The 21,999-nt window shown below is 46.9% G+C and overlaps 1 protein-coding gene across 1 annotated transcript in view; it reads right to left on the reverse strand.

The window, feature by feature from the left end:
• Positions 1 to 7,692: 7,692 nt before the first annotated feature.
• ST6GAL2 (ST6 beta-galactoside alpha-2,6-sialyltransferase 2) overlaps positions 7,693 to 21,999 on the reverse strand; it is a 29,683-nt gene continuing 15,376 nt past the window's right edge. Inside the window, exon 5 of the mRNA XM_040993381.1 lies at positions 7,693 to 7,964. Coding sequence (XP_040849315.1) covers positions 7,693 to 7,964 — 272 coding nt within the window. The remainder of the gene's footprint in view (positions 7,965 to 21,999) is intronic.

Raw genomic sequence — 21,999 nt, forward strand, 5'->3', positions numbered from 1 at the left:
TGAAGTAGGGATACCTGCTGCATTGTGTCTTCACACCTGGATATGGTAGTCTCTATTACTCCATCACTATACATTCCATTATGCATGATTGTCTCCTTCTATTAGAGAGAACATATGGTATTTGGGTTTTTTGGGATTGACTTATTTCACTGAGCATAATGGTCTCTAGTTGGGACCATCTAGTTGCAAATGGTATAATTTCATTCTTTTTTAATGGCTGAGTAATATTCCATGGAATAGATGTACATGGTTTCTTTAACCACCCTTCTTTGTATTTGCATCTAGGTTGTTTCCATGTTTTTGATATTGTAGATTGTGTTGCTGTAAATATAGGATTACAGAGTCCTTTCTCATATGCAGTTTTCATTTCCTTTAGGTCTATTACTAGGAGCATGCTAGTTGGGTCATATAGCAGGTTTATTTGCAATTTTCTAAGTACTCTCCTTACAGATTTCCATATTGGTTGTACTAACCTGCACTCCCACCAGTAGTGAAGGAGGGTACCTTTCTTTCCACATTCACACCAGCAGGCTTGCTTTCTTTTTATCCTTTTCTTTCCCTGCTATGCTCTTCACTCCTACCAAAAAATGCACTGAATCTGCCCCAAAACTACCTGACATCCTAGAATATGGGCAGCTTGCTCTCCCAAGCACAGAGCTGACTAGCAGATACAGGCATCATCACACAGCTACACCGGCCAGGAGGGACCACAGGGCACAGCCAGGATGGGACCACATGGCATCACGCAGGATGGGACCACAGGGCATTAGGCAGGATAGGACCACAGGGCACCAAGTAGGATGCGACCACAGGGCATTAGGCAGGATGGGACCACAGGGCATTAGGCAGGATGGCACCACAGGGCACAGCCAGGATGGGACCACTAGGCACAGCCAGGATGGGACCACAGGGCATTAGGCAGGATGGAAATACAGGGCATTAGCCAGGATGGGACCACAGGGCATTAGGCAGGATGAGATCACAGGGCATTAGGCAGGATGGGACCACAGGGCATCAGGCAGGATGGGACCACAGGGCATTAGGCAGGGTGGGACCACAGGGCATCAGGTAGGATGGGACCACAGGGCATCAGGTAGGATGGGACCACAGGGCATCAGGCAGGATGGGACCACAGGGCATTAGGCAGGATGGGACCACAGGGCATCAGGCAGGATGGGACCACAGGGCATTAGGCAGGATGGGACCACAGAGCACAGCCAGGATGGGACCACAGGGCACCAGGCAGGATGGGACCACAGGGCATTAGGCAGGATGGGACCACAGGGCATTAGGCAGGATGGGACCACAGGGCATTAGGCAGGATGGGACCACAGGGCATTAGGCAGGATGGGACCACAGGGCATTAGCCAGGATGGGACCACAGGGCATTAGGCAGGATGAGATCACAGGGCATTAGGCAGGATGGGACCACAGGGCATCAGGCAGGATGGGACCACAGGGCATCAGGCAGGATGGGACCACAGGGCATTAGGCAGGATGGGACCACAGGGCATTAGGCAGGATGGAAATACAGGGCATTAGGCAGGATGGGGCCACAGGGCATTAGGCAGGATGGGACCACAGGGCACAGCCAGGATGGGACCACAGGGCATCAGGCAGGATGAGATCACAGGGCATTAGGCAGGATGGGACCACAGGGCATCAGGCAGGATGGGACCACAGGGCATCAGGCAGGATGGGACCACAGGGCATCAGGCAGGATGGGATCACAGGGCATCAGGCAGGATGGGACCACAGGGCATTAGGCAGGATGGGACCACAGGGCATTAGGCAGGATGGGACCACAGGGCATTAGGCAGGATGGGACCACAGGGCACAGCCAGGATGGGACCACAGGGCATCAGGCAGGATGAGATCACAGGGCATTAGTCAGGATGGGACCACAGGGCATCAGGCAGGATGGGACCACAGGGCATTAGGCAGGGTGGGACCACAGGGCATCAGGTAGGATGGGACCACAGGGCATCAGGTAGGATGGGACCACAGGGCATCAGGCAGGATGGGACCACAGGGCATTAGGCAGGATGGGACCACAAGGCACCAGGCAGTAGAGACTACATGGCACCAGCTAGATTTTTGTGCAATCTCCCAAGAACAGCATTACTCAATGCATGCTGTTTTCCATCATTGTAACCATGGGAGCATTCTGCAGTTTTCCTCCTGTTAGGGAAGCTTTCCCTTCACCCTCCCAGTAGCATTTCCATTTTGACTCCTGGCCTCCTGTGAGTGCCCTGGGAGCTCTGCGAACACGGAGCTGCATCTTATTCTCGGGCTGTCTCACTCCCAGGTTTTCCCATCAGGTCGTGAGGGGCTGAGCCTTTATTTTAATCCCCAGGAAGAAGTCTGGCGGATTGGGCAGTCACTGGCAGTCACTGGTGTCTCCCTCCTGCCTATCGGCTCACATTGACACCCTGGAGGCTTCTCGGATGCTAGCATTCCTCCATGTTCCCACCAGATGCACACACAGTCAAGGATTTCTAGGAGCCTAATTAGTCATGTTTCCCTTTAAGTGGCAAGTATAAAAATCCCATGGGCTGTTATGCCATTGTGGTGGGTTGCAGATGACTCTGCTTACGCTGGACTTTCCTCTAATCACTTATTTATATTGCCCATGGCTTAAGTGAAAGGAGAATAAATTAATAAAGGCACTAAATTAATCAAAAGGCTGGGTTACTACATCCAACAGCAGCATCTGTCAGCCTAAATAAGCCTTTTCCGCTGGGTTGTGCCACTGTACTTTTCCTGCGTAGGGCAATTCGCCTCTAGAAGCAGCCCCCCACTCGCAGCACCCCCATCGCGCAGGCCAGACTGTGCCCTCAGGACTCCTACAGACACACTGCAGGTTCTCCTTTGCCACTTCTAGTGAGACTGTGGTCCCTCTTCCCTGGAAATGACTCATGATCTTGTCATTCACTCATTCGGAGGTGTAGGTTCCGCAAATTAAGACAGAGAAACTTCTTAGACAAAGGAGACCATGTTTTATTTACAAGCCAAAAGTCTGTACACTGTGTATACATAAAAATATACAAAAATCAAAATAGAAAGTATCCGAGTGTTAAAAGGTGTACAAACACTTTTAAAATGCGACTCCTGGAAAACCTCAACCCTCAATTAGCTGGAAGAGTACACATTGCATTTTAAAAATCATCATACAAAAAAATTTCCCAAAGCTGTTTAAAAAAGTTCACTGGTTCCCACCAGAAGAAATTTCTTTAAGTATTTTATCTGGAGTAAAACAGGATGTGTGTTATAAATACTAGGTTTTAGCACAAGCAATGCACTTCATTTCTTTAAAACCTTCCTTTTAAGACGACTGTCCATAGAATCATATAAGTTTCTTCCCCTAATCTTGTAAAAACCACGAGCTCTATAGAAACCTCTCTTTAAAAGTGTAGAGTTAAACCAGGCCTGCAAGGAGGACACAATGTTTAAGCAGCGTACCACCTACAGCATACCTTTTAAAACTTTCCATCCTGTAGATGGAATGAATGAACTATAGGATGAGTGTGTGAGGGGTGAAGGTTGGGGGCAAGGTAGAGGATTGAAAAAAAAAAAACAATTTTAAACAAAAGGACAAAAACAGTTTTCTTCTTTCTCTTAAAAACTTGGCTTTTACATGACTCAGAGCGAACTGTGAAAGCTGCAGCCCTAAAGATGGACAAAGACAGTAGAAAACCGACCATGTGTGTAGATGCATGTATATGTGATTGCATATCTCCATGCACACACTCTGACACGAAATGCAACAACTATAGTGATGCTTGAATTTGTCTTCAAATTTCATCAGCGGAAACATGTAAAAGGATAGTCTGCATTATTTGTCCTTACTAAAAAGGCTCTTTTTTTTTTCATTTGCTAAAACAACAATCAGAACTTACACTTTATTTCCTTGAACTGACAGCAAAACACTTTGCATTTATCAAGTATTTAAATAATGTCCAAGTGACAGACACATGCAGGATAATTTCACAACGGGAAGAGTCAGAGTATAAAAAAAAAATGAGTTGAAAACTTGGGCAGATTTTCCCGAAGAAATGAATTTCTAAGTGAAGCAGCCTCCTCCGACTTGTTACCGCTTAGTGAGGCTTCCAAGCTATGAGTCAGAAACCAACACAGTGGGAGGGAATGTGTTCAGAGACTGTTTATCCTATCTGTTCAGCTACTGGTGTCTCAGTGACTGCCCCAGCCTTACTCCACTTTCTTTCTCTGTCTCTTCCCATAGCTAAGAGAAACAGACCAGAAAACCTTGAGTGCATGACTGAAGGAGGGAACTGGGGTCATCACAGAAGCATACAACACTCTCCCGTTATGCAACATCCCTCACTTCCACCTGACTCCACTGAACAGACTCACGCAGGTGCTGAAGCATCCGATGTGCAGCGTGCCTAGGCAGAAGGGGCAGGCAACCGCATACGGGACGATCTGCCCCAGCAGAGTGAACTGGCTCAGAAACATGTAACGGAGTACCTGGTTTCCCAATTTGGAAAATACTCATGGGCTGCATTGCTCTTGCTCAGGTCTATGGTTATAACGATAGAGGACTCCTGGGCAGCCCAGGGTTGACCGTGTGACAGAGGGAGCAAGAGATCAAGGCAGCCGGCCACTGCTATTTCTGATGCAGGGCACCAGGACCTCTGTCCAGTCAAATGAGGAAAGACACAGTTACATGGAGGTGGGGGAAAGGCACTCATGTGCCCGCTTGAATGCATGCCCTCCACGCTCACACGCGCCTTCAGAGTGACGCCTTCTGAAACGGCCCTGAGCACAAAGCTCTCTGGAAAAGCGGCTCTGTCTGAATGCAGCGGGGGAGGTCAGTCACGGGGGGGGGGGGGGGGGGCAGGGCACTGACATCCAGGAAGTGATGACGACTGGGTTCACACACTACCTCAGGGCAGCGTGTGGCTTAGAGAGAAGCAAGTGAGGCAGGATCCACGTGCAGCTCAATTACCATTTGTTTCTTGGCATAACAAGACCAACAAAAGATAAAAGCCCAATTATTTTCAAATCCAATGTAACACAGTGGCTGTTAGTCCTAGGAGTGTACTAGGAACCCCAGTGTCTTTTAGTGGTACCCCTGCCATCTCATCAATGGCCCTTTATGGGACAGGAGGAAGTGCTGGAAGCCACAAAACTTGGGAGAAATGCAATAGGATGCATCCAGTTGTTACTGACTTCAGACAACAGCTCGTGTTTAGTGGAGCCCAGTAAATGTGGTATGCAAAGATTGAACCAATGTCTGGCCAGACATTGTCCCTTAGGATTCATCTGGCCAATGCCAAAAACGGGCATCACATTCATTGTAACTGCCCGCTATTTTTGGAGAGGATAAATACTTTCAGTGTTTAAGTGGGAAAAAAAATGCCTGGACAATGATATATTAAAATACATGTCACAGTGTTTGAATATTCCACAGACTGAATCCCAAGAACCTGCAAGGCCGTAATAAATTCAAAGAAAATTAATTAATTTCCTTGATGCCATTCAGTCTTTTGTAACCTCAGTAAAATGGAGTAGTCTTCTAAGAGTGCATGAATTCACAATTAAAATGGTATTGAAGTGTTCTTGAAGTCTTGTTTGAGGCTTTGAGCTTAATTATTTTCAGTGAGTCCAATGAATTATTCTTGAATCAGATTCTTAAGGTCCAAGTGAAGGCACCTATTCAGTGGCAGGCATTTAGAACAAGCCGGGCCTGGGACATCCAGAAAGATCCAAGGAGTGGATCAGTGCACCACAGAGCTGCCTCACCGCATCCTGGAGTCACAGAGCTCACAGCAAGGTACAGCCAAGCTCTTTCACAAACGTGGCAAGGCACGCGGCGTGGCCATCTCAGACATGTTAGTGAGCAGGGCCTATCGGACCCTGGTCACTGACTTGGTGATTCTGAAAAAGGAGCTTCGATTAGGAAGTCTCCAGGGTGAACGCTTTTCCATGACCTGGATGCCACAATTGTAACAAGTCACAGACATGACTGCCAGTGCGAGACCAACCACGCAGAAGGCCTCAGAAACTTTTCTTCCTTGAGAACATTCTGGAAAAAAATGCAACTCTGAAATCTTTTCCGCTAAACTCTCGTACCTTTCACACACTTGTCAAGTGACTTGTGTTTAGACTTCTGTTGTAATTGTCCAGAAGCCTTAACCACACCACTGAGATAGACTGTGGTTTTAATAGTGAAATCAGAATAGGCTTAATTAAAGTATTCCATTTTTGCTGATTTACTACATTTAAAGGAAAACGTGTTATTAATATTTAAGTGATAGAAGCTAAGATAAATTTTTCCCTCAGAATAGAGATAATTTACTTTCTTTGTTATAAAGCAATCCATGGGGGCTCAGCACAGTAGCCTAGCAGTTAAAATTATCGCCTTGCAGGCGCCAGGATCCCATATGGATGCTGGTTCTAATTCCGGAAGCCCCACTTCCCTTCCAGCTCTCTGCTTGTGGCCTGGGAAAGCAGCTGAGCCTTGGGACCCTGCACCCATGCGGGAGACCCAGAAGAGGCTCCTGGATCCTGACTTTGGATCGGCACAGCTCTGGCCATTGCAGCTGCTTGGGGAGCGAATCAACGGACAGCTCTTCCTCTCTCTATATCTGACTTTCCAATAAAAAGCAATGCTTTCACATCGTTTTATTTGAGAATATAGTTTTATCAAGCTGCTGAGATGGACCGTATCTATGAAAATAAGGACTGGATTCCTAAATGTTGTAATAAGAAGAACTGGTGAAAATTCAGTGCTGATCTCCCCATTGGTTGATAAGAGACAGTGAGAAATTTAAGATATAATAATGCTCAATTGTGCACCCTTTGCAGCCTAAGGTGGTGGCTCCACAGACCTTCCTTCCAGCTTGGAAGGAACAAGGGCATGCTCTGCCTTCCCTGGCAGGGCTGTACCAACTGCCAAGTACATCACTGGCTACCTATGAGATGCGGGTGCACCTGCAGGGGAGCAGTCGCAAGGTGCAAAGGCTGAGGTGACAAAGACCCAGCCCCTCACTTCGGTTTGTACTTGACCCTAAAGCCTCCTCGGTAAGGCATCGGGTATGGTGTGATCTTGGACTGCTCCAGATGGCCATATTATTGTACCAGAAAGTTACCCTGCCTTTGAGTCAGCAAAGCATCTGACGGATGACGGGAAGCCAGAGGAGAGAAATACAATGGCTCAACACATGGACTTGAGAGGATCCTGTGGGGTTTTTTTTTTTTTTTTTTTGCTTTTGCTTTTAAACACATCTGATGAAAATTCAGACATAAGACCTAGGAAACTTAATGACAAACGCATGTGCAAATGCCACAAGGTAGTGACCTTGGATGTTTCTAGAAAGAAACCTTTTCATGTTACCAGGCTTGTCCCTGAAACCTGTTGTTGCAACCAACCCTGGTGACAGGTACTCATCATAAAGAACATTTTTAGAGGAATTGTACTCACGGTTATACATTTGTTTTCTAATGATCTTTTTTCTCATCCTTAGGGTTTTTTTTTAATCCATTTCCATAGTCAAAGCTATAATAAACATTCAGGGAAACAGCGTCATTATGGCCACCACTAAATCACAATCGAAAGACTCAACAGCACACGTCTAAAAGCTAGCTTCAAGTATCCTTGTGTGACGGCCAGGTTCACAGTAGTACCTTATTGCACATTGATTCCTGCGAGTTGCCTTTTTGTTTTTCTTAAGAGGAACGGTCAGCGCGGTTGGGTGCGGGGCACCGCACAGTCTGCAAGCCGGGCAGGACCACCTTACCCTTGTGATGCAGGTCTCGTCGGGTGCCCGTGTTCAGCCGCTGCACCAGCAGCTTCTCGTAGAGCAGGGGGTGGTAGGCGCCCAGCGTGCAGGCCGCGTCGTAGTAGAGCTCGTGGTAGTGACACAGCTCCGTCTGCCGGATGGACGGGAGGTACTCGTACACGTGAACCTCTCGGCACATGGACATCATGATCAGGATTCCTGCCAGGCAGAGGCAGGAGCGACCGGTGAGTGCTGACAACCCATAGAACGACCTGCCTGGCACTGCTTGGTACCACTTCTTCTAAATGATGTAAGGATGGTTTCATGGGATGCGACCCCAGAATGAGACGTGGGAAAATGTCATTGAGCTTCAGGTGGTCACACCCCAGGGATACATCTGCGGCTCCCACATTAGATGGTGAATAGTACATTCTATACAAATGACCAATCTGACTTTGAGTGTTAGGACTGCTGTGTTCCAAAGAGACAAGTGTTTTTAAACATATGCTTAAAATAAATAGAAAAAGACGACAGTTTGATTATAAATTGACAATAAAATAGTCGCTTGAACAGTGTATTGAAACAGCTACTATAAAGTAGTGGCTTGAATGGGAAGAAATGGGGTTAGCAGACACAGAGTTTCAGATTCACGCTAACAAGGCCTGGGGTGATGACTCAGTGGCTTAATCCTGGCCTTGCAAGTGCCAGGATCCCATATGAGTGCCAGTTTGCATACCACTCAGCTCCCTGCTTGTGGCCTGGGAAAGCAATTGAGGACGGCCCAAAGCCTTGGGACCCTGCACCCACGTGGGAGACCTGGAAGAAGCTCCTGGCTCCTGGCTCCCCTTCTCTCTATGCATCTGTCTTTCCAACAAAAAAATAAACAAACCTTAGTACAAACAAACGAATAAGATTTCCATTAACAAAATGATTGCTTCTCACTGGACTACTCAATATTAAAACTGTTTCCTTGGGGTCAGTCCTACGGCACAGCAGGAACAGCTGGTTCCCATATTGGAGCGCCAGTTCAAGTTCTGGCTTGTCTGCCTCTGATCCAGCAGAAGGGCCCAATGCTCGCGGACGCCAGCTGAGAGTCCCCGGAGCCTGGCCCCAGCCGGACCTGACATCCTGTTGCAGTCATCTGCGGGGACGAACAACAGGTGGATGGAAGTTCCGCATGGATCCCTCCCCTCCCATTCCTATTCGTTCTCTTTGTCACTCTAGTTTTTACACAAACAAATCTTTAAGTAAAAAATTCCAAATAAACAGCTTATTTTTAATATTTCAAATATCTCCAAACTTTTTTTTAAGATTTATTTATTTATTGGAAAGTCAGATATACAGAAAGGGGGAGAGACAGAGAGGAAGATCTTCCGTCCAATGATTCACTCCCCAAGTGAGCGCAATGGCCAATGCTATGCTGATCCGAAGCCAGGATCCAGGAACTTCTTCCGGGTCTCCCACATGGGTGCAGGATCCCAAAGCTTTGGGCTGTCATCGACTGCTTTCCCAAGGCCACAAGCAGGGAGCTGGATGGGAAACAGAGCTGCCGGGATTAGAACCGGCGCCCATATGGGATCCCGGGGCGCATTCAAGGCGAGGACTTTAGCTGCTAGGCCATGCCGCCGGGCCCTTTCTCCAAATTTCTGCTCCTCAACAAGCAAATCTTATTCTTGTTCACCACTAGTAAGCGTTTCTATCCTAACACCATTGGAAGTATCGTTAACTTGAAACTTCTTTAAAACGTCAATGGTGACCCCCCTTCTCTGGAAGAAATATGAAAAGATATAAAGGCACGGAGTTTCGTCCTGTTAGAGCTAGTATTTGTTACAGGGGAATGCAATACTGCCCAATTAATGCAGGGACGCGGAAAGCTGCCTGGTGGAGGTGTAGGCTAAATCTAAAAGGGCTGCCTGGTAGACAACAGGTGAAAGGAAACAGATGCTACTTCACACACAACAAGCTTCTGCTGGAAAAATCTGAGAGCCATGATTTAGCATTGTGTTTGAGACTGAATCACAGCTCCAATAAGAGATTACACAGGCAAAAATCTGGTAAGCTTCAAGTTACGCATCTGTTCCTCTCCTTTCCCTCCCGGGTGTACGACTGACCTTCACTCTTCCGTGGCTGTGGGCTCAGCTCCAAATGGGTGCCAACAGGGAGCAGAAGATGTACCTCCCGGAGGCCCAGATCGTAGCATCAGAGAAGGAACATGGCTGGGCCCTATTGCAATTTTTTTTTGAAACAATGCTTTTTTTCATAATATGCACATATTATGCAAAAAAACACTTTATGAAAAACAATTACGGATTTTGGTGCCATGGTGGACTTTGTCAGCCAACAGACTTTGGAAAGATTTTGTCGACCCTGGTGCAGTGAAGCCCATGGCATCTCAGAACTATTGAAGTCACTCAAGCAATGCCCTCAGAACATTGTTTCACATCGGGGTCTCTAAGGCATCATCCAATGACCATCCCCACATTCCTGGGTACTGATAGTTTGACAGCAAGAAATGGCCCCTCACTTTCCCTCCCTGCAGTCACACACTTGTCTCACCCACTTCCCTCCATAACACAACTTTCCTCACCTTTATGAGTGACCCACCTAGGCACACGTGCCTCAACTACATAACCAATGGCAAAAATAAAAAAGCAAAAGAAAAACAAAAGGAATTGGGTAGGGAGTCCGAGTCACTTATTGGAGGGGCAGAGCAGCCCAAGCCCTGACTGCAGCTCTATCCTCCAGCTTCCCACTGATACAAAACCTCGTGGCTGGGTTCCTGCAGCCATCACCCTGGGAGACTTGGTGAATTCCCAGCTCCCTGGCCTCAGTCTCAGCTCAGCAACCCCAGATGTCAAAGGCATCTGCGGAGGCAGGAGCTCTGTCTCCGTGTGAAATAAACCAAGAAAACTAGAAAATAAAACAGAACATCAGAAATAGAGGAACTTTGTTAGTTCCTGACACCCTTAACTACAAATCTATGGAAGTTAAGCAAGTGTGGATATCTGACCTCTAGCTGCTATTTGCATAATTCCTCTAGATTTTTTTTTTTTTTTTGCCTAACTGGTTTTCCATTTCCTTTTGTATCCTCACATGAATCCATGATTTCCAATCCTGTGAAGCTTGGCCGAAAACATCCTAAAATTGAAGCAATAGCAGAATTTCTCCTACTGTTTCAATGACAGCTCACTACAGTAAGAATATTGAGAGGTGGCATGGCATGATCTTTAAAGGCAAGGACAAATAAAGAATTTATAGCTTAGTTGGTGCACGTGAAAAGTCAAGGAGGGACCAATGTGCCCAAGGAGAAGAACAGTTGTTAATAATCTTTTTTCAGCTAACACAGTCAATTTATTTGGAAAATGTGTTATTTGCCTTTTAATTTTCTTAAAGCTATCGTACATACATTGAAGAGTCAAACTTTGTCATAGAATATTGAAAATCAACATGAAATGGGGTTAAATCTATACATATGTTTTCCCCAGTTGGTAGCAGGACTCAACAACGCACAGACACCTGGGGAAGCGATTCTTTACCAGTTCTGTGTCGCTTAACAACAAGGGCTCACATACACACACAGAGGTGCATTGTTAGGTGTATGTGGGAACATCAGAGCACCCTCACAGATTAGGATGGTTATAGGATCACGGGGGATGCACACTGCTGGACAGGTGGTCCAGGGTGAGGAAAACATGGCTGTGCTTTGCAATGCATGATTGTAAACAAATAAACAAACAAAAGGGCTGGGCCAAGGTCAATGTTTGCGGGCCTGTGGCAGCCCTAAGGCTGAGTTTGTGTGAGAGGAGAAGTCAAGTGGGGTGTGAATGCTGCAGGCCTGAGCAGAACAGACTCCGCAGGGCTCTTCGGTGAACATCAAAATTGAGCTAACCGGGAGAGCCCAGGCAATTGATGACTTCAAGAACTTTCTTACAAGAAAACAAAGCAAACTAACAAGCTCCCCTTGAAGTTGAAAAGGCAGGTGACAATCCCAGGAGCACTCTCAGGATGACCTGAAGGAACGCTTGGGCCCTGTCTCTGGCATGTTTCCTGGAGTGTTTTGAAGCTGAGCCGTGTCCTCCACAGGCCTCCCAAAGGACATTCCACTGAGGAGGCGCTGTGTCAGAAGGCCGCCATATTCCCTGGGTTGACAATTCACCAGAAGGACACAGAGGATCCAAAGTTGTCCTCATGGTTCTGAGTTCCTATGATGAAAGCTAAAAGGATAAATGAGCTGAAGGACAAGGTGGACAGGAGGGAGCTGAGGGGGGACCCAACGCAAACTTCAGAGCCTAGTCCGAGAGAAGTCATACTGCTTGCACTTCTTTCCCTCCGTGAGGAACTGTCACAGCTACTGTTGACAGACTGTCTCGCTCAAGTTCGTATGCAGAGACTTCAACCCTTGTTGTGATGGCACCGAGCATGAAGCACGCAGGAATGGGACGAGTGCACCTCAGACACCACGTGAAGATGTCAAGAAAGCAGTGAACCCCACACCTGGGTACGGCCCTCCCCAGAGCTGCTGGCCTCCAGAAGTGAGGGAGAGAGAGGTGCGCGCTCAAGCCATACACACAGACCCCGATGGATGATGACAACACGTGTGGAGCGTGGCCAACTGGGGAAGTTGGTTAGAGACTCAGCACCCAGCTGGGGAAGTTGGCTAGAGACTCAGCACCCAGGGATTTTACTGGGAGTTTCAGAGTTGGCATCCTTGGCCTGGCAAGTGCCAAAATCTCAGACTGCTTGTAAGCAAGCGAGTGTTCAAACACAACCCTTGTAGAAACAGCACAGGTACGGATCCAGGGCACTGGCTCAACTTGCTACTAATCCTCTCCCTGCAAACGCCAGGATCCCATATGGGTTCTGGTTCATGTCTCAGCTGTTCCACTACCCAGCCAGCTTTCTGCTTATAACCTGGGAAAGCAGTCGGGGATGGGCCAAAGCTTTGGGAGTCTACACCCGCATGGGAAACCCAGAAGACGCTCCTGGCTCCTGGCTTCGGATCATCTCAGCTCCAGCCATTGAGGCCACTGGGGGAGTAAATCAGTGCATGGATGTTTTTCTGTCTCTCCTCCTTTCTGTGGATCTTCTTCTCCAATAAAAATAAATACATCTGTTTTTAAAAGTTAAGTTTCTTTCATGGGCAATTTTTACACACGAGAAAAAGTATTTTCCATGCAATTATGACTCAAAAAGTAGTGATTTGTCACATTACCTGTTTCCTTCATGTTATATAATACAACATGATTATCAAACTAATTCTAAAGTATTTCCATTGGTCTCAATAAATTGTCCCACATGAATCAGAATAATCAGCAATGGGCATATTTATTCACTTTAAATCTGGGAAAAGAAATGAGATGAACACAAAATCTAAATGAATGAGGTTTTTCTACAAACATCTACCTTGCAGGCTTAAATGTAATTGATAGACTATCAAAATTTAATACGATTGAGTCATTTAGTATTTAGCTTCATTGTGATACGTACAAATTACTTTGCTTCTCACCTAGCAGAACGTTTAAAAACACTAGGAATGGTAGAATTTTGATGAGGATATCCTTGATGAAATAGCAAAATGAATTGTAGATATAAAACAATACAATTTCAGCAGCAGGAAAAAAAATAACAGCTTCAATCAATTCCAGCACACACTTGACTGCAATTCATATAGGATGTAGATGTGGAATTTCTAAGAATGCCGTGTTTATATTGAATATGACAGGCTAATGGAAATCTAGCAATTGTTTGTGTTTCCCTTAGATTTGCTCTTAGTGGGTAGCGCTTGGTACCTAGGATGGTGCTTGGAATGCGTGCAGCACTGAGACGCTGGGTTCAGGTCCTGGCTTTGCTGTGGATTCCAGCTCTCTGTTCTTGCACATTCTAAGAGGCCGTGATGACGGCTCTAGTGTTGGGTGTCTGCTGTCAGCCATATGGGAGACCTGGGTTGAATTTTTAGCTTGTGATACTAGCTTGGCCCCACACCAGGTCCTGCAGGAAACTGAGGACTGAACCATTGGGTGGGGACTCACTTTCTGTCTCTTGTTCCTCTCTTTGTCTTTATACATAAATGGATAAATGAACAAATACACATTAATAGTGAGCAACTTATTTATAAAATTGATGACAAACCGAACATTCTCGAGAGCAACACTTGTTTTCTTAAAACAGGTGCCTTTCAAAATGGCATTTTTAGGGGCTGGCATGGTGGCACAGCATGCTAAAACAAATGCATTTTTTTGTTTTAAAAATGACATTTTGGGAAAGTATTTTTAGCTAAAAGGTGGTTTGGAAATTTAAATTCGAATTATAAGCGAGTAATTTGAGAAGCATCTACCACATTAAATACAATAACATAATGAAAGAATGAAACTTGATGACGATTTTCAGCTCATTTATATTGTGTCACTGGATCATAACACCCACTGTAGTTTCATGATTCATAGGAAAACACAGAAACGTTAACCAACAAAACTACATTGTTTTACACAAATATGGACATGGCTCATTATTTTGTGCTAATATTCTGAGTCTAGAGAACATATTTGAAAAGGAGATTCTAAAAGATAACATGCAATGGAAAAGAAAGAAAGCTATGACTTGTTGATAAGTATATTATGCTTGTACACAGATTTAATGGTGTTTATGAATTTCAGAAATATTACTGATGATATTATTAGTTCTGGCTGGAAGTTTCTATAATAAAATTGTTGGGAACCAGACATTACAAATTAGTTCCACAACCACGTGTGTTGGATGGGATGCCTGGCTACAAACGCCAGTCCTCCAGGCTTCGTATCTCCAGATGAGCTCATCCGCTTTCTTGAAAACTTGAAGCTGAAGGAATTCCAGCAAAGCCTTTCTTATCCTCAGTCAGGCCTCAGGACAAGTTCAATGTCTTCAGTTCCCCAAATGACAGCATAAAACCATGAGCACCTTACTAGAGCTCAAAGAAATACACATGGGGCTTGTGTTGTATGGTGGAGTGTGAAGGTGCCGCCTTGGGGACTGAAATCCGCCATGGGGACCTGTTCAAGTCCTGGCTGTTCTACTTCCAATCCAGCTCTCTGCTAATGCACCTGGGAAAACAGTGGAGGATGCCCCAAGTACTTGGGTCCCTGACACAGATTTGGGAACCCCAGTATAAGCTCCTCATTTGTGGCTTTGGCCTGTCCAACTCTGACTGTTAGGGCCATTTGGGGAGTGAAACAGGGGATGAGAGACATCGCTGTCTCCTCCTCTTTATAACTCTGCTTTTCAAATCAATAAAACAAATTGCACGGGAGAAAGAGAGGATGTTCACCCATAAGCAAGTGGCTCACTGGGTGATAGTGAGAAACTCAACAAGAACAAATGATTCCAAAGACTCCAGCCTGACAGATCAGATCAAATATCCTGATTCATGTTAGGCCATTTACATTTTAAAAATGCATGTGCTATCCAGTGGATATAAGTATTCCTGGGGCTGGTGGTACAGCACAGCCAGTTCAGCTCTGACTTGTAATGCCAGCTTCCATATAACTGGTTTGAATCCTGGCTACATGGCTCCTGACCAATCTCCCTGATAATGTACCTGGAAAAGTAGCGCATGACGGTCCAAATTCTTGCACCCCTGCCTACCACTCACACTAGACTCAGGTAGAGTTTCTGGTTCCTGGCTTCAGCCTGGTTGAGCGCCGGCTGCCTTAGTCTTTTGGGAAATGAAACAGCAGACACCAGATCTCTCTCCCCTCCCTGTTTCTCCCACACCCTCTGTCAGTGCGCCTTTCAAATAAATGTCTTTTTTTTTAATAGAAGAATGATTTTATTCTTCCTGTGACAAAGCGGACGATATATATATTGAATCTCCAATACATCTGTTAGTGCACCTCTGTCTGCATTGTGGGGACAAATTTGGAGGTTCGCAAGGGAACCCTCAGGAGGGCAAGATGTCAGCAAGCAGTACCAGTCATATTACGGCCTCTGTGATGGCCTGCATGAGTCATATTCCTGGGAACATAGTTTAAGGAAAGAGTTTGAAGAAATGGAATAAACTATAGTATGTATAGTACTATACAGTGTAGTAATCTGGTGAATCACCAGCCTAACTTTTTTTGATACCAAATGCTGAAATTTGCCAAACACTCAACAAGTAAAGAAGAGTAGCAACTACATGCACATGTTTCATGTGTTTCTATGGTTTTTTTTTTATACCAAAGATAAGACTTTGTTTTTTTTAAAACCTTGCTCATAGCTGTTAGTGAAGGGCAGTCCTTTTCTGTCTTGGGATAGAGCCCTGTGGGACCTAGGTTCAAGTGCAAGAGGAGGTACATCCCATTGATACCTGTCTATGACTTATTCGTGGTTAGGCATATAGTGATAACAGCTTCTTCTTAAAAAAAGAAGAAGAGAAAGAAAGCTAGGGGGCTTCGGAGGAGTAAAGACAGAGGATGGCTTCTTGAAATGAACTACCAGCTGGTTTCCACATCTACATTCCACTAATCAGAAAAGTCCATCATCTGGGACAGGGCAACAAAAATCCACTCTTGAGAAGGACTATTGGAGTCAGCTGTTGCCTTTGCCATGTCCCATAAATTCCACACTTATACAATGAGTTCATGGGCAGAAACAATGAAACACACAGTAATGGCAGACAATCTTACAACTGCCCTCAAAATAAAAAAGGAATATAATATTTGTAGGTAAAAAAATTAATAATGCTAGGATATAGGCTTTCCTGGTACAAAATTCAAGACACAGAGATATAAGTTGTATTTTTAAAAGTATATTACTTTAATTAAGCCCAAGTAAAAGTAATCATTTCCCTTGTGTTTGAATACTGAAATGAACACATAATCTACAGTTATTAAAGAATTCTGTGTCTTCCTACTGAGTCCAGTGCAAACTGCCTTGCTGGTAGAGCTGTGACTAATAGAGTCAGAGGGCAAGAAAACTGACATGCTTTCAACTCCAAGGTTCTAAAAATTAAAAGAATAATTCTCAATGCATGGCTGCACGACCAGGAGCATTGGTACCACGTGAGAACTTGTTAAAACTGCAAACTTTCACCAGTTCCACACACTCAGAAACTCCAGGAATGAATCCAATCTCATAACTGGTAACACGAAGCTGGAAAACCCCGAGCACCGATCTTCCCACAACAAAGAAGCCAACGTATGCCACAGAACTCAATGGATGTGACAGTCTACAACAACATTAAAAGATCTCTTAGATTCTTGCTCAATTCTCTTAGATCCCTTGTCCCTGAGAAACCAGCAGCCATGTTCTAAGGAAGCCCAAGCAGCCAGATCAAGAGGATCAGATCGTGTGGAACAAAGCCCCTCTCAGTCAACTTCTACCAACGGACACGTCATGGAGCCATCCCGGAAGGAGCTTCCCCAATGTGATCAACACAGCCTGTGTCCCCTAGTCGGCCTCCACCAACAGTCACATCAAGGAGCCATCTTGGAAACAGCTTCCCCAGTGTGAGCTGGACAGCCTTGGCTGCGCCCTCATGAGGGAATGTGTGTCAGTAGCCTGCAGCTCATCAGCTCTCAGAGAACTACCCACTGCTGAGGGAGAATGTGACAGGTGCGGGGTGACTTCTGGGGAAATGCCACAAATCTGGCTACTACACTTGCAGGCAAATGAAAGTGCTGAGACCAGGTGGTTTGGAGGAGGCAAATGGAGGATATCTGGGGCCAAACCAATATGCCCAACCATGTGGGAGACCTGAGCTGAGGTTGTTGGTATCAACCACTGCCTATCCTATTGACGCACAGGAAAGCTGTAGCTGGGGGGGGGGGGGGGCGGGGGGGGCTATCTGGCAGCATCTCCATCTGCGACAGGGCAGGGTACGCACCATGTTAGCCTGGGCCTTGGCACTAACCAGCTCACGAGAGAATTGTGTCTGGATGCAGATTCTATGGGGAATTCATGGCTTCTGCCATACCAGCTGATTTGCTCAAGGGCTGGGAGTGCTGCCAGGCTAAGCCAGGTATGATCATGGAACTCACCAACATTCAAGGGTACTGCAGTTAGAAATAGGTCATGGTGGTCCAGACTACAGCATCTGAAGGATCATCCAAGAACTAGGTGTGGGGTGGGCTGGGCTGCAACATTCACCAGCATATACAGACTGATGCTGGGTGGGGGTGGGGGGCAGACTGTGTCAGGAAAAGGCCTAGCACTGGGAGTGGGCCTGGTGGGGGAACTTGGAGAATTCCCCTGGTGAGCCATGGCTCCTGTTGGTGAGTACATGAGTTAGGGTTTGGGTGTTGATCAGGCTGGGCAGAGCAATATTGCTTGTTGGCAGGTATGTGGGTTGGCCTGGCGGGGGATGGGGGGCAGGGGAGGAGGGATCAGGCCAGGCAGGGACAAGCCAAACCATAACTGGTATGTGCGGAAGCCAGGATGGAGTGTGGGCCATATTGGGCTAGGCTAAGCTATCACACCTATCGGTCTACATGAAAGCCAGTGGGTAGGAGCAGGCTGGGCAAGGCTAGGCTGCAGCACCCACTGGTGAAAGATGGTCCTGCGGCTACTCCAGGCCAGCCTGGATCATCTCATGGTAATGGCCAAGGCAAGGGATGGGTTATACCAGGCTGGGTCAGAGCAACCACAAGCACACGGAAGATCTGCGTCTGGGAACGAGCCTGGTTTGGAAGCTAGGAACACCCAGGCTTGGCTGTGGTTCTCAATGGTGAGTACAAGAGTTGGGATGGTAGTCGCAAACTAGGAATGAACATGGTTGCAGTATCCTTCAACATGGGTGTGGACTGGGTCTAGGGTGTGTCAGACTGGGCTAGGCTCCAGCACCCGCTGGTATTTGCACGAGCTTGGGTGGATGTAGGACAGGCTGGGCTAGGTCTCTAAACCATATGAGAGCTGGTCTGGGCATGCTCCACGTGTGGCTGGGTTGCAGCACCCAACAGTAAGAGCTAGAATGGGTGTAGGCTGGCCAGGCAAGGCCACTGTACCTGCCAGGACAGAAGGTAGGTCAAGCCAGGCTGTGCCAAGGACCCAACAGTATGCGCAAGATCTGTAACTAGCAAATGACTTGATAAAGGAGTTTGGGGATCCTTTCTGCCAGAACACAATCCCTGCAGGTGAGCACAAGAATCAAGACTGGGAGCATCCCAGAGCAAACTAGATTACACTATCTACTGGCATGTATGTGACATAAGTCTGGGAGTTGGACAAGCTGGGAAAGCTCATCGGACCCACTGGCAGATGTGAGAACTGGGATGGGGTGTAGGACAAGTCAGGTTGTGTTACAACACCACCTGGTTCACACCATGGCTGGAATTCATAGCTGGCTGCGGTGAACTAGGTTGTAGGACCCGCCAGCATGAGCTGGAACTGGGAGTAGGCCAGATCGAGCCAGGCTGTAGCATACACTGATGAATGCCAAGGTGAGACAAGCCACGCCAGACTGGACCACTAATACCACCAGCACACAAAAGACCCAGGATAGAAAGCGAGCCCAGGAGATGAGCTGTGCAGCTTTCCCTGCTGGGTCACTACTTCCACTGGTCAGTCAGAGCTGGGACTAGGAACAGACCAGGCTGGCCAGGGTTACAAAGTCCGTTGGTCTGCATGTGAGCTGAGTTAGGGGTAAAACCAGGCTGGGCTAAGTGAACACATCTACTGGGGCATGCATGAACCAGAATAAGTGCAAGCTGGTTGGGCTTTGCTACAATATCAGCTGATAGGTTCTGGAACTGGGGGGAGGGGGGTGGAGCGAGTCCTGTCAGGCTAGATCATAGAACCACATGGTAAATGCAAGATCCAAGGCTGGGAGTGGGCCCAGTGGGCAGGTTGTGGTACCTCTCTGATGGACTTCAGCTCCCACTGGTGAGCATGAGAAGCAGGGCTGGGGGGTAGCACTGGCTAGATAGGCAGCACTACCCACTGGCGTGAGAGTGGCATTGGTCAGGCGAAGCTAGGCTCCAATGCCAACTGATGCTTATGCCAGCCAAATGGGACGTGGGGTAGAATGGACTAGACTGCTGCACATCCCATCATGCATGGGGATCGGGGCTGGGGAGGGCCTGGTGGAGGTTACTGGGGTTCGCTCGACCAGGCTGCAGTTCCCACTGGTGTGCCTGAGGGCCAAGCACGTGGTAGGCAAAGTTAGGCTGGGCTTCAGCATCCATTGGTTTGCATATGAAATGTGGCTGGAGATAGAACTAACCAGGTGATACAGCCACTAGTCCGTTTGTAGGCTGATATGGGAGATGGACTGAGCCAGACCCTGCACTGACTAGTACACACAGGAATCAAGCTGGGGTCATCTATGGCAAGATTTCTTTGGGGACCAACCACCCCACTGGACCACTGGACTCAGAACTCCAATCATGGTGAAAATCACAGGATCTATGGTCTGACTGTGGTCAGACCATGTGTCAGAACTGGTTCTCCACGCTTGCTGAGGTCTGTGTAGTGCAAGCCCAGATGCTCATGGGGGGATACGACAATGAGTTCATTGAGGCCTGCAGTACCATGGAGGGCAAAATAAATCAGACAGCTCTCCTAGTCAAGCTTTGACAGCGAGTATCTGTATGAATCGAGACTCCAAGGTGGACTATGTCAGCCAATGGAAGGATTTCCCCAACCTTGGAGCAAGAAAATCAACAGCATCTCAGAACTATCAAATGCACTTCAGCAGGGCCCTCAGAACGTGCTCCACATCAGGGACCCTGGGATGACATCAGTGGCCGCCACTCATTCCAGGTACTGATGTGATTGAGCTGCTGGGAGCAACCCCACCTTCTCCCCTTCTCTCCCCACTTTCCCTAGATAACAGGAAGAAAAAAGGAGGCAATTGTCTCATCCATTTTGCCCTGTTCCTTGACCCTCCCTACTCTAATTGGTGGTCCATATGAACATGCATCCCTTCAAACAATGTAAAGTTCATTAAAAATAAAATGAATTTATTTAAACAAAAAAATGGAGTTCTTCTGTCTGTGGATTTACTCCTTAAATGGCCTACCAATGCCAAGAACGGTCCAGACTGAAGCTAGGCACCTGGGATCCCTTCAAGTCTTCTACATGTATAGCAAGGACCCAAGCAATTGGGCCATTTTCTGCTACTTTCCCAGGTTCACCAGCAAAAGGAATTAGGGTGGGAATGATAAAAAGAAAAAAGGGGCTCCCCTGGGAATGTGAAACATTTACTTAGCTTAGCTAGGAAAGCAGCCTAAGCTGGAAAGCCAGCGTGATAATAAGAGAGACATAAAGAAACGCATTGATGAGTCGGAAGAAATCGAAGCTCTGACACCTAGCCCACTAGGCGGCCAAATGGCTGGATTTGTCTCTGCCACTTTAGGAGTAAGGTGAAGACAGACAGCTCCCCTGACCTGAGAGGCCCAGGAAATCCACCCCCACCCATTTTTTGTTTGTTTGTTTGTTTGTTTTGCTCCTGTAAAAAGTCAGAGGCAAACAGGAGGAATGGTAGACAAGAAGACAGGATTAGTTCATCACACATACTTTTCTGAAAGGACCTCACACAAACTTCAATAGGTATACACCTCCACCGGGCCCGACCCCAGCCCCGGGTTTCCTGTGCATGATGGGATGTGCAGCAGTCTAGTCCATTCTGCCCTACATTCCATTTGGCTGGCATAAGCATCAATGGACACTTCCCTTCAACAGCCTTTTTCTTCTGAAGAGTTGCTCTCAGCTGCTTTCCCTCTGCTCATGCGTGCTCTGTTCTTCTCATGACAACACTTGGCTAAAACAGCGCCCCTTAGGTTTCCTCATCTGCCTCATACCTCGTGGCAGATGGAAGCAAGTCCCTGGGATTCACATGAACTGTAACTTTAGCAGGTTGACTAAAAAGGACTCGAACCAGTGTGCTTACTGTATGCTCGTATTCTGTAGTTTTAACTTCCCATGCGGCCATTGCTGGCCCCAAGGACAGCAAATGAGTTACGTGATAATGCCTGGCCACGTTTTCTGTCTCTCCACCCCCCAAGATGCACAGTATGCCCCCTGGAAACCCGAGACCCCCTCGGCAGCTTCTGTCTCCTTTGCATCCTTTAAGTGGTTAGGAAAACTTGACAGAGGTGTCCTACCCAGCTTTTGGTGAAAACGGAAGAGCCCTGGAGCCGCTGTGTTGGCAGCCACCAGGAGAAGCCTATGTGAGAACCTCCAATGAGGCTTACGGGACTCAGAAAGGAGTTTTCCTCTCTGATTCAACTCTAATTAATTGAAACTTTAGGAGGTGCACGTGTGTAACAGTTGCCGCATGGGACAGGATGATGCTGGAAAATCA

This window comes from Ochotona curzoniae, unplaced genomic scaffold (genome assembly GCF_017591425.1).
Source record: "Ochotona curzoniae isolate NIBS_2020 unplaced genomic scaffold, NIBS_Ocur_1.0 contig_883, whole genome shotgun sequence".
NCBI lineage: Eukaryota > Metazoa > Chordata > Mammalia > Lagomorpha > Ochotonidae > Ochotona > Ochotona curzoniae.